Source organism: Cryptomeria japonica, chromosome 7 (assembly GCF_030272615.1).
Source record: "Cryptomeria japonica chromosome 7, Sugi_1.0, whole genome shotgun sequence".
Classification (NCBI taxonomy): Eukaryota; Viridiplantae; Streptophyta; class Pinopsida; order Cupressales; family Cupressaceae; genus Cryptomeria; species Cryptomeria japonica.
In genome coordinates, this window is record NC_081411.1 from 565,195,757 (window position 1) to 565,209,571 (window position 13,815).

At 32.8% G+C, this 13,815-nt stretch overlaps 1 protein-coding gene across 1 annotated transcript; it reads right to left on the bottom strand.

Moving 5' to 3' along the window:
- Nucleotides 1-10,114: 10,114 nt before the first annotated feature.
- LOC131856850 (protein LURP-one-related 12-like) lies at nt 10,115-11,483 on the bottom strand. The gene is made up of 3 exons (XM_059208790.1): nt 11,232-11,483; nt 10,431-10,655; nt 10,115-10,336 (listed from the first exon to the last, which is right to left on the bottom strand). Exons 1-3 carry the CDS (start codon nt 11,481-11,483, stop codon nt 10,115-10,117), a joined length of 699 nt encoding a protein of 232 aa, XP_059064773.1.
- Between the last annotated feature and the right edge of the window lie 2,332 nt (nt 11,484-13,815).

Genomic DNA, 13,815 nt, shown 5'->3' on the forward strand with positions numbered 1-13,815 from the left:
AAAATTGATAAAACGAAAAGGGTTTTTTAAGGGCGTTCCCAGCTTTCCAACAATATAAGGCTTGTCTTATTTCGACTTTAATAAATAATTATTATTTATTTTCTAATTGAATTTTGACAATAGTCCTGATTGATATACTGATTGAAAACACTCATAAATTTCAAACGGTATAACATTTTTTGAATCCGAAACATGCGTCACATCCTATGCTTCGTCTACTATAGGAAAAAATTAAAAAAAATTAAATTTCATAAGGTTTTGACCAAGTTAAGGTGGTCAGACGTAGGAGTTTCTGAATTTCTGAAAAGTTGTAGTAAGACATTTATAAATAATTATTTACTCTATAAAAATAAAAAATAAAATGTGTCACATTCGGACATGAGTCTAATACTTATATTATAAATATTATAAAAAAATATTATGATTTGATTGTGATTAGGGTGGTCAGACATACGTCTACTTCCTATTTTTTTCCTGAAATTTTAGTACCACTGCATTGAAATTTGAAATTTTCATCAAATAGGATTTTTTTTTTCCAAAAAACAACTAGTAGCTTAGAAACTACATTCAATTTTCTATATATTCTCTTCTTAGATATTTTAAAAATAATGTTCACAACTTATTCAAATTTAAATTTTCATGTCAAGTTGCATAACTTTGATTTTCTGAAATTTCATTGCCACTTAAGGGCTTGTTTTGGCACACCATGATCCTGCACATACCCTAATGCTAGATTTGAATTAAAATTCTTGAATTTAAATTTTATACCTTGATGAATCTTGCCTTCGGGTCTTCAAAATTTTTTTAATGATATTATGTAGAATGTCTTCATAATGTCTTGATCATGGATGTCATCGTGAATGCTTGAAATCTTAACTTGACCTCCCCTTCACTGCCTTGATGATGCTTGAATGATTTCACACTTAAATTTGCAAAAGTGCAATTGGAAATATGTAGAGAGATCCTCAAATGAGGAGATTAGGCTTGTTTTTATACCTAACTACACCAAACTATTTGAATTTTTGAAGGAAATTGACACGAAGAAATTTTTCTTGCCTATTAAATATGAACATTGCGAGCTCCAAATTTGGGCTCTTTTTGGAAGCATGAGGGAACATAGGACATCCCAATCCTACCAATAAGGACTAAAATTTGGATAATACCTTAGAAAGGTGTTGAAGATGTTGATTTTGGGGTTGTGTGAGTAACAACAAAACAAAGTCAAGAAATAAAAGGTTGAAATGCAAAAGTAAGGCCTAGGTGAGGACGAATTGTGTATAGGGATACAATTTATGATGCTACATCTAGCCCCCACTTTAATGGGATTATGGTACAATATTCAAACTCTCAATAAATTATAGAGTAGCATTGAAAAACTTTTATCAATATATTAAAGAGGAAAGACACACCAAGCCCCCAAGAACTTAGGATCTTATCAATCTAATATCAAGATAAAAGGAACAACACATGAAGAGAAAAGAGAGCACGACTATGTTGGCCTAGTAAGGCTTATGCTTACTATGGCTCATGTTGATTTGAAAAAATTGAATTTAAAAATATGTGCAAGAGATTACAAAGAAAATGGCTAATATTGTAAATCAATTTGAATAATTGAATTGAATGAACAACAAAATGGGTATTGCAACATGTACCAAAGATGTCATGTTGTGTGATCTAAAGTGTACAAACCAAGTCTCGTGATGTGTGCATAAATTGTAACAATGAATAGATACATTCCCTCACATTAAAGCGATTATGTTTGCCTTATTGGGAGCAATAGTTTTAAAGTAGCATGCATGCATCTAAAAGATAAGAACACTGCCACAATAATATGCCTCCAATGAAGGACAAATCAAGGGAAATGGTCACAAAACATAATGAAAAAGCACATAAGAAATCCACTAACTTGGGTGAGTATGTGGAGCTGGCTTAAACATCACACACTAAGCTTTGACCGTTTAGGTGGATGGTGTGGGCCCGCTTAATCCGTTCTGTTTTCTTACCATTTCCGTTCCAATAAATACTCTTGTTACAGTCAGTGGTAATGGTCAGCAATCAGCGGTCAGCAGTTCCCGCGCGTGACAAAACCGAACTCAAATTCAAATGTCATTCCCGCGCTGCTCCAGTAGTTTGGTGGGAGCCATAAATTGTTGAGTGTGCAATATTGCACACTCAACAATTTATTTACAATTTAAATTTTGTTCTTTGTCAAAACAAGTGCGTTTGAAAGCCATATTCTTTGATCTGCAAAGATCGAAACCAGAAGTGACAAAAACAATATGTACAAACAAGACAAATTTTAAACTTTACTCGTGTTTGAGGAAATAACAAAATTTTATCTTGAAACTTAATATAACAAAGAAAAAATCATATGGGTGCCTTCATGGATCTTGAGAAACTGGTGTAGTTTTAGTCAAACATAATCAAACAAGGAATTTGGTGTATGAACAGGTCTGCTTTTTGTTTCTTAAAATATTTTATGTAGACCTGCAAATGCAGACACTTATAATGGGAAAAAACTTACATCCAACTTTCTCTTCATTTGAGCAAGCATACACTCTTCTAGTGACTCTTGTAGCATTGCTAAACCATTTACTTAGTTTTTAAGTTCATTGGGTGTAGAGCATTTAACTTATATAGAGAATTAGAGAAATTTGAACACATCTTTTTTCTTATAAATGGATTCATAATATGATATTTGAATTTCTACAATATCACGTCAATAATCTAAACAATTTTATTTTATTTGTTACTTTTAAAAAAAAATATTGTAGATCCAAAATATATAATGGATAAAAAATTCAAAACAGAGTGTTTGGAAAATTTTATTTTGAAGGAAATAAAGTATTGTCTCATTTAATAGAATCATTCACATATATGTAGCAATTAAGGTTTTTAATATCTAATTTTATTATCTTTTATAGATTTCGAATTTATATCATACGACTTTTCATTGGATGTCATATAAATGATATACTTGAGTAAAAATAAAACATTTAGTGATCTAGATTGTCCACTTGAATGCTAATCATTGTATCTTAAACTTTTACTTAGATGATACTATATGTAATTTTGATAATAAAATATGATAAAGTAATTTGCTAGAACTTTCAATGTTAAGAGGTGTAATGCTTGTGTCAATAGGACACATTCTATGAATGGATATGTAATACAAAATTCTCCTTGTTTTTCACTAAAAAATGAACATTGGGGTAAAATGATAATTTTGAGGTAGGGGGAGAATATATATGGAAGTAAGTATGAATAAAGGGGCAACAATGATGACTAGATAATGAATGCATGGAAAATGAAGCAAACATGAGTGAAATAGGTGTTAATAGGAATCTAGCCATGAACTAAGCTTAAAATAAGAGCATGTTGCATGGCATTAAGGCATTCTTGTCAAAGTGGGTACAAAACTAAATGAGAAATACAATGGGCATACTAATAATTGAATAAATATACCCATCGTGCAACACTTTATAACAAACATTTCCTTTTGGCATAAATTGAAATTGTTAAATTACACTTTACTCTTTTTTCTATTTTTAGATATTATTGCAATTATAGTCATACATGTGTACTATTCATTCTAATGGTGCACTAATCATTCATAGTACTTTCCTTAAGACCTAGTGAATTATTTTGATATTCACAAATAAGAAATGTGATTTGTTATTCTAGTTGACTCTTAATACTTTTCATGTCTCACCAAGAATGCTTAAACTCTTCTTGAAACCATGAATTTTGGTTACATCTACACAAAAGAAACTCAATATAGTTATTTTTCCCAAGTCTATATCAATATATTCAATATGATCTTAATCTATGGTGATGGTTGGTTTGATTAAATTTATTAATAACTTTGATTGTTTGATCATTTAATGTTTCTCTAATGTCTTAATATTTGTAAAAGTGATGATTCTCCTATTTAGACAAGGTCATTGAATGTGTTGAGGACATTACAATAATGAAAGAAGGAAGAACCCTTTCCAAGTGTATCTTCTATTATATAAAATGTGTATTAATTGTCTAAGGGTTTTTTTTAATGTGCACTAACAAAGAACAAGTGTAGTGGCCACTATTTATAATGGTTATGATTTTAAGGCATATGATAGATGAGGTTTATAGTACCTTTTATATTGATGGCATAGATTTATTGATTTCATGTACATGAAATATTTGATGAGTTCGTTAGTACTTGACAAGAGAACATAATTTCCTCTATCAAATTATTGTACTACTCAAACTTTTAGAAGTGTCCCATCTATCAACAATTGAAAGTATCATAGAAAAAAAATCTACACATTTTTTACCAAATAAAAAACTATATAAATTGTATTACTTATAGACAGGCACGCACAAATATATTTACAAACAATTCAAAAGAAAATACATATTCCTAGGTTTTGATAACAACAATCACAATATTATTAAGATTATCCTAATCGTGATTGTTTTATGTAAGAGTTGGTATAGAATGTTCTAGAGAACAAAATATTTGGCTAAAGATGTAGCCACCTAGGATCTAGGAGCTTCAATAAAAGCACAAGACATATCAAATATGACAAAATAATGCTATTCTATCAAAGGATGCAAGTATACTGTGAGAATTAATGAAGAATACAAAGAGAACTCCTTGCTTACATAGACCAGAGTGAGACATAGAATTACATACGATTATCATAGGTGTTCAAGGATACATTTATGAAGATGCAATCCAAAATCTAATGGAAACAAATGTAGAACATTATACAAAGACAAAGACACCTCCTTCAAATGCTACTCAAAGGTCTCCATACAATATTTGAAGTAGATGAAGCGATTTCATAGGAGCTAACATTAATCTACAAGATGAATATCATAAATAGTGTCCTCAAAGTCTACAAGATAAGGACTGACAAAATGAACCTACAATGTATATGAAGTAATCATCCCAAGTAGCTACATAATTGGAAGATAATGAAAATATGGTTGCACTAAATCATTAGAAGCAGTAGTAGATGAAGATGAGTACTTAATGTATTTCGTTCAACTACATTGTTCATCCTCCAACTTTTCATATGATATATATTTTTCAATCTTATGAATATGTAATTCAATTAAATATCATGTTATCATAAAATCAATCTTTAATAGACACCACAATAGTATATAATAGTGATCTATATTACACCCAATGGACGTTATAATTTTACGAAGCCAATGTCATAGTCCATAGTGCCAAATTCTCAAATCAAAAAATAAAAGAAAAAGAAATTTTTGAAAAACTAAAACTAAACTTTACTCCTTCAATATTAGTTTAGGTATAACATGGTGCACATTATTATAGTGCAATCTTATTTTCCATATCACTTCATTTACTATTAGCAATAATCTCCATAAAAAAAATCCTCCATGTTTAAATCATAGAAACAATTCACATGTCTTACAACAATTTTTCTTGTAGAAATTGTCGAGATTGATTTCATTATAGTGTGGTAACCAACACATTATTGAAGGTTCTTCACAACTCCAATAAAGAAATTGCCCTTTTCACTATCATGGTAAATAAATAATTATTTTACCTTTTTTTCCACATCATTAAGTAAATGTCATGAATTTGGAAAATGCCCTCCTACTTTCATCTCCCAAGCCAACTTCTCCAAATTTGCATGAATCTCATTTTTCTGGATATGATTTGTCTCCTACACAAAATGAATCTACCATTTTATGGCCCTCAATCCAACTACATCTATGGATCTTTTAATTCTTCTATCTTTCATTAATTTCCCTATCATTTGAACCTTGCACCATTTGTGCACGTTTGTATAGATGGTTGAGAAAGTAATCATTTGTAGGATCCAAATCAAAAGTTATGTCACTTTAAATACTTCTAAGATTGAGGTCCCATGGAAAAGTTTCAAGAATTATTTCTTAAGGAAAAGGGAGTTCCATTAGACCAAAAAATGGTAGAGTATTTAAAATCTTTTTTAATAAATAAGAAGCCCAACTGCAAAATTTTTTGTCACTTATTAATCATTGGAAGTTTTTAAATTCTCTCAAATTAACTTTGTTTTCATTTTATATTATTATATTTTGTTATAAAAAATAAAAAAAAATTCATAAAACTGTGAACATCTATAAATTTTGAAGGTTAAACTTTTAAACTTTAACTACCTACAAAATCATGAGACCACCCATTTTAAAATACTCTTAAACATTTTCAATATTACTGATTAATTTTAGAAAAAAAACCCTCCAACTCTAATGCTTTCTTTTTAATAAGAATGCTTCAATAATTCTAAAATTTTAAGACAATCTTGCAAAAATTTTAAGGCAATCTCGCAAAATTCATTTTGTGCCTATCCGAGATATCCTAAAATTAATGCATTCCACGAAGCCACATTTCTCTGAGGCATTTCATCGAATAATTCACATGCCTTATCTATGCTTTCATTTGTTGCAGAGCAGCTACATCTGACAAAATTCCTCAATGCTTAATGCTTTGATGGATACCCATACACTGCTTCAAAGCTTTGATGAAACCACATTTCTTTGAGCCATTCGGTGAAATACCTCATGCGCCTTGCCTATTTTTCCCCATTTTGAATGCATGTCTACCAGACTATTTCCAAGTACATCAGATGAAAGCCCCCTATCGTTTATGCTTTTATGATTACCTAAACTCTGATGCAACGCTCCCATTTTTGCACCGGCAAATGTAGACTGATCGACTTGGACACCTGTGAAACAGTTCGACTGCCTCTTGAGGACGCTTTATGACACCCACTAAACTTCTGGAGCAGCGCGGGCACAACGTTTGAATTTTTGTTTGGTTTTGTCACTCGCGGGAAGAACGTTTGAATTTTTGTTTAGTTTTGTCACGCACGGGAACTGCTGACCGCTGACCGCTGGCTGTAACAAGAGTGTTTGTTTAGCGGAACGGAAATGGGTAAGAGACCAGAACGGACTAAGCGGGCCCACACAGCTATCTAAGCGGTCAAAGCTTAGTGTGTGATGTTTAAGGCTGGCCAAGTATGTGATTTTGATAAATCATGTATATCAAGTATGATTGCATTGAATTGATCTCTCATCCCCAAAGGTAGTGGAACTACAAGTACAATAGAAGAAGAGTACGTAAGTTGAACAAACAAGTCTTTTTGGCTCAACATGGTAGCGACCAAAAAGAGAGATCTCAATGCTTTACATCTTCCCCAAGTAGACAACATGTCAAGCACACATTTACAAATAATAGCACATGTATGACATGACATTGATACAACATATAGGATAATTGAGATACAAATAGAAGAATGTCATGATAGATTGGGCATCTTCATTACTTTATGATAATAAAGAAACAAGGGTCATTCAAAGATAGCCTAACATAACACAAAGTCATATCAATTTGCACATCGTGAGGGAAGCACATTGTGTACAAGCAAACACACACAAGTGAAGCTAGTCAAGCAAATTTTCTACCCCCTAATCTTCCTTAACATCACTTAGGGATGGTGGAAAAGACGCAAGAGGAGAAATCATGAGAATGGTAGATGGAGCTACTACAAGTTCCAAATAAGGACCATGCTCTAATGATGAGATGCTTTGTTTGTCACTAGGAGCTAGAGTTAATTCTTTTGAAAATTGTGAAGATAGTTCATGATCAATCTCAATAACCTCATACATATCATCAAAATCATTAGGATCATCATTATTCTAGCCTTAACATCAACATCAACATCAACATCTAAGTTAATCACAATAGGATCTTTGACATGTAAAGGAAATGAACCCTCATTTTGCATAGACATTTTTTACTTTTGACATAGTGGATTGAGTTGAACTTCCTCCCTAGGGTTACACAAAGGTTGTTCAAATTAGGTCGTCTACATTTGGCATCTTCGGGGAGGAATTGATTTGGGAAGCAAGTTCACAAGCCTTGGCATGATGTCTTCATTAGTGTTCTCTTGCACTATGATTTCTCTTAGTTCAACTTGAAACTTGTGAAGGTTGAGGATCAATCAACATAGGCTTATTTTGTTCTCTTGTAAGAGAAAGAAAAGAAGAATCCTCACTAGGTTGAGAGATGTGAGCCGTTACATAATGTGGGGGGTTGGACTACAACATATAAAAGAAGACTAGAAAGAGTACGAAGAATTTTAGGTACGGGATGAGGGGGAATATCCATATAGGTTAAGGATCTTTAGGTTTAATCAAGGCAAATATCATCTCAGTTTTTCATTTTTGATAAGATAGGAAAATAGTATCATTACGAGGTTTCAAAGGTTCATCTTGCTAAGGCCAAAAGTAATTAAGGGTGAAACTTCCTCATCTTTTAGTTGGTTGGAAAAGACTATGATTGGTTGTGATAATATGCCCATTATGAGGGAACATTAAAAACTTATGGAAGGTAGAAGAGATAGCTTGCATGGAAGAGAGACAAGGAGATCTACCGAACCCTAAAGATTAGCCACTTCCTTATACTTAGGTTTAGAATTGTTTTTAGGCAACGAACGAGAATCAATCAAAGATTGATGTCTCCTACACTTTTGACTCTGTGGGACCAAGGTGGGTCTCCCTTTACAATGCCTAAAGACCTACTTCAAATTATGCACAAATATTGTGTTTTATAGCAAATAATTCCCAATGAATATATATCAAAGAAAGTGTGATTAACCTTAAATTTGGCTATAATCTTGGATACTCAATATTCATTCAGCAATTGGGAACAAAAAATATACTCTAAACCTGTCCTATGATTGAATTTAAAAGGATTCTGATAAATTTTGGATCCTTCTAGGACATGCACAAGAAAACCTAGTAAATTTGTACCTTGTCTATTAGGTAGAGTCAAAATGAAATAACTAGTTCTGATAATAGCATTAACACATAACAAGTGGTCTTTAAACCATTATTGTCTTACAATAATAAGACCTCTCTTGAACATTTTGATAACATTCTTTTTAATCCTGAAATGCAACACAATAATCTCCAAAAAATGATTGAAAGAAAAATTTAACATGTTCCTTGAACATGAGCCTTTAGCCAAACACATATTACATCAAGTGTGCAACAAGAATCATAGTAACCCTTGATTATTCGATTTCAAAAGAGAACCATATGCATTTAGGAGACATTAAAGCATGTTGTGATTCCTAGACTGCAAACTGGTTTATTTACCATTATCAAAAGTCTAATTACAATTCTCTATAATTGAATTTACAAGAAATCAGACCCTAAATAGCTACCCTATACAAGCAATTGCACCTCTGAAAATGGAGAATAGAACCTTTAAAATGAATAAGAATGAGAATTAATAGAAAAAGAAGAAACACTAAAACTAAAATCTGGAAATAACACGTGAAATTTTTCATCTTCACTTCATCTGCAGTTGAAAACTAAATCTTCCTCTCTTTCTTCTCTTTCAATCTCTGCCACTTGATCTGCATCTTCAAATTCGCTTGCAACTGAAATATGTTTCTCTCTAATTCTACCTTTTACATCCGGCAATCAGATATAGCCCTTGCACTCCCTTCTAAACTTGTCAATAAGGATGTATACAAACGTGTTCCCAAATGTTGGCTTGTGTATGGACAAGCAAATCCATACTGATCGAGCGTTTTTGAAAGCTAATAAGATGCAAATATGTTAACCAATTGGCAAAATAGGTTTTGATGAAGTAATCTTCAAAATATCATAATCTCCTTTGCATCAAGATTAAAGACTTCACAAATAATCTCCCTATCCAAGCTCATGAGACACCACCCCTTTGGATTATAAAAAAAAACAAATCCTTACTGATGGAGTATTTCCTTTGTCTGATAGATTGGCTTGTGTACTGACATGGTTTCATTTGTTTCTCCATGTGAATGCTATCATACAGATGGGAGTTTCTACTAAGTACTTGTACGTTTGGCAGATTAAATCTATATGTTTATCCGTGCATTGATTTTTGCACAATGGGTACTAAAATCTACAATGATAGCATTGTTTTTTGCACAATGGCTGCTAAAATCTACAATGATAATACATATCCTCTACAATAATCAGGGCTCATAATCTCTCCCAAATTGCCTGGAATAAAAAAAGACAGAGCAGGAGGATAGGCCCTTTTATAAATCCTCGAAACCAATCATGTTCCTAAGGAAAGACTTCTCCATGGCAAATGCCTTGGCAAATCAAGACTAAGTGTACGGGAGTGAAGGTTAGTGTTCATATGGCGTTCATTCGAGCCGATCTGATCAAGAATGACAACCAAACCCATTACAAAAGTTTGATCATAGCCAGGCTGTACAATCACACGGAACACATCTCCTCCCAGTGTTATCTCTGAGCTTACTTGCTTTCTTTTCATCTGTCAATAAACAGAAACAGATTTCTTAGAACTCTGCATCAAACACCAAATAGACAGTACAAAGATTGAGAAGAATATGAGAGCAAGGACAAACCTCAGCAACAATGTTACGGGAGCTGTTGTAAACAGTGCAGGATCTATTGGCAAAAGACCCTTCAATCTGGTAATCTGGATGCTTCTTCTCTGATACTGAACCCACGTATATCTGTGCCAAAGTCTTGGTAGGAAGCAGAAAATTGCTCCTGACTATAAACAATGGCTTTTGACCATCTGATTTGTCTTTTAAGAAAGCATGCCATTCACCGTACATGCTAAGTCTCTGTTATGGAAAAAAAAGGATGTTAGATGCTTTGTTACGACCAAGTCTTGGATGAATTTTGATGACGATAGGGATAAAAATCCTTCAATTTTATGTCAAATTATATAAAAAATCGAATGAACTAAGATACATGTGTCAAATAAATCTATTAAAAAATTAAATGATATCAATCTTGAAACATATATTATTTAACGATATCATTGTATCAAGATTTTGGATAGCATTTTATGATCTATCATTCAGAATGTATTTCATCAATGTTTTGGATTATATTTTATATGCATCAATATTTCGGATGATGGATCATGGTTCTGGATTAAATTGTGCTGGAGTTTTTTGCATCAACATTTGAATCACATTCTATGATCCATCATGAAGAGTTTTTTTTCATCCAGTTTAAGATTACACTCCATGATGCAACAATGTTTTGGATGATGGATCATATAATGTGATCTGAAATGTTGATACAAACACTCTACACAATCTAATCCAGAAACAAAGTGATCAATATCAAGCACTACTTATACCAAAAACATCTGACATCTGCCTATACTAATTATTAGAACAGCAATATACCTTTCTTCTCATTGTGAGCAGAGAATTTCCTGCAGCGTCCATGAGAACCACCTCGTTCTTATATCCAGAATCATAATTGTCAACTCTGAAGGGAAGGTTCCCGGTTGAATCAAACACATTGAAACCATTGCAGTTGAACACCAATGACGTCTTCCATACAGTCAATGCTGTGACAGACTCATTACAGAACCGCTCTTCAATCACAACATTTTCCAACTGCTGTGGCCCTTTTGGATGAATCTTGGTAGGCATTTTTCCTTTTCTCTTCCTGGCTAAAGATTAATGAAAAACTGATGAAGAAATAGAAAGTTTGGTCAATTGGGTTGTTGAGACCAGCCTATATGTAATATACCGATCAATGTTTCTTGTTCTGTGTTTTAACTTATCCGGAATCTTTCCTCTTAGACTATAAGAAAGGCTTTTGTGATTGGCAGATCTTATCAGGAAATACCATTAATTAAATGCATGGTTATAAAGGCTACCACGTAGTGGGCGGCAAGGATTGTTTAATCTATGGGCGGCCATTAATGGTCATTAAGATAATAATAAGAATGAAAACAAGTGATAAGAGAGAATGACATGCATGTCCTCGTGCGGGTAGCCTAGTATTCCAAGCTGCCCATCGTCCACCACGTTGAGGGTTAACATCAAGAGGAGCCCTCCTCACCAGCACATTGCTGCTTCTTCTCATTGGTGGGTCTATCCTCCAGATGCCATCAATGTCTTTCATTGAATTTTTCAGTTGTGGGCAAATGTTTTCTTTTAACATCTACACTAACGTGGAAGTTAAGCATATTTCCCAAGAAAGCCATAAGTTTGTTTAATAGTCTCAAGACTCCATTATCACTGCTCTTGTAGTTTAATATTACTATGGATTATCCATTTATGGCGTCAACACCACTATAAAGGCCCTACAAAGTTTTTATATTATGAAAGCATTTACTTAAAAAAATTTAAGTGAGTTTTGAGTTTTGTCAAGGTTTTTGTCTTTGTTTGAATATGTCACTGTCGAGATGGGCATAATACATTCTTAATGTAGAAATACTATTACATATATTGTAGGTTTTTTTTAATTTGTTTTTGTTATGGTTTCAAATTTTATCAACCCAATTGTTTCTATTTGTGTTGATGAGTTGGTGGTTTTGGATGGTGGCACTTTCAAACAAAAAAACCTTGAAAATATGTTCCTAGGGTCTTTCACAGGGTATGGATTTGAATCCTCCTTATCGAATGTAATTCTACCCATCACAAAGTTCAATAGTGCATGCAAATGTCTTGAATATTTACTTTAAGGAAATATTTATTGAGAGAACTCCTAAATGCATGCTTAGACAGTGGAACAATAGGCACTATGCCTTGCATGAGATCCATCTTAATACCATCGAAAACCTCACTAAGGGTTTCTCCATTTCCATTTTGCTTAAGCTAGCCATGCAAAGATGATTCTTTAGCATGGCCCTTGGTATGCTTGTAAATCTCTTTACGTTTTTCAACCTTGAACTTGAGTTTTCTCAATCTTCACCTTCATGTGATGATTTGGATAGAGTTCCTAGGTTTACCCTTACCCTATTGGAATTTCTTTACTAAATTGTTGTCCCACTTGGAAAATTCATTTGTTTTTAGTCTAAAATACCTTTTTCGTCTCATATATAAATTCATGCTTTTATTGAGGTTGACCACTCTAAAGAATTGAAAGATAGTCTTGTGCATATTCAAATTATTCATTTGCATCATATCTAGTGTCTCCTTTACATCAACTTCCCAAAACTTTTCTTTAATATCAATCCTTTAATCATGAGATTATGGATGGTCTATAATTTCAACCTTGTAGTAAGGGTTTTTTCTGGCTTGCTAAAGCTCCCATTCTAAAATGATGAAAGGTAGACTATAGCAAAAAATATCAAAAATAATTGAAACCCTAGCAATAATGGAGAAGCTCAAGCTAAACCTTCAATAATTGATAGTATCAGGTAGCTATTAAGCTACAAGCTAGTTGTTCTTCAAGCCCTCAAGAAAAGGGAAAGTGGTGGCTCAAGTCTCTAATGTAGAGCCTTCAAACAACCTAAATTCTCTAGAATGCTACAATTGACTTCCATGTTATCATCTCAATCAAAGAATACTAGTCATTCTTCTTCATCTCTTGTGGTCCTACATCAATCTTACACTTTTATAGGATGTTTGAAAGAATGATAATTTATTATAAAACAAATAAGGATGTAAATTCTCAATCTCCAATTGGGTAGTTTTTGTAAAATCATTATTCCACTTTTAATGACTTAGCTAGTGATGATATGTTTGTTGATTCTTGTTAATAAATTTTGTCTCCTAAGGTTTTTGAGGTCTTACAGACCTCCCCAAGAAGTACATTATGAGAGATTCTCATAAAAATTGTAGTTCTATATTTCTTCTACTTCTATAAGGTTAATTTGTTATTTGGCCAACCAACTCATTTTTTTTCAATCATGATGTACACCATGAATGAGTTGCCATATTTCTATCTCTTAAGTGACACTCATAATTGGTTGACCGTGGTTAGTACTTAACCAAATGGGTGATTTGAATGCTCTTCACTCTTGAAAATATA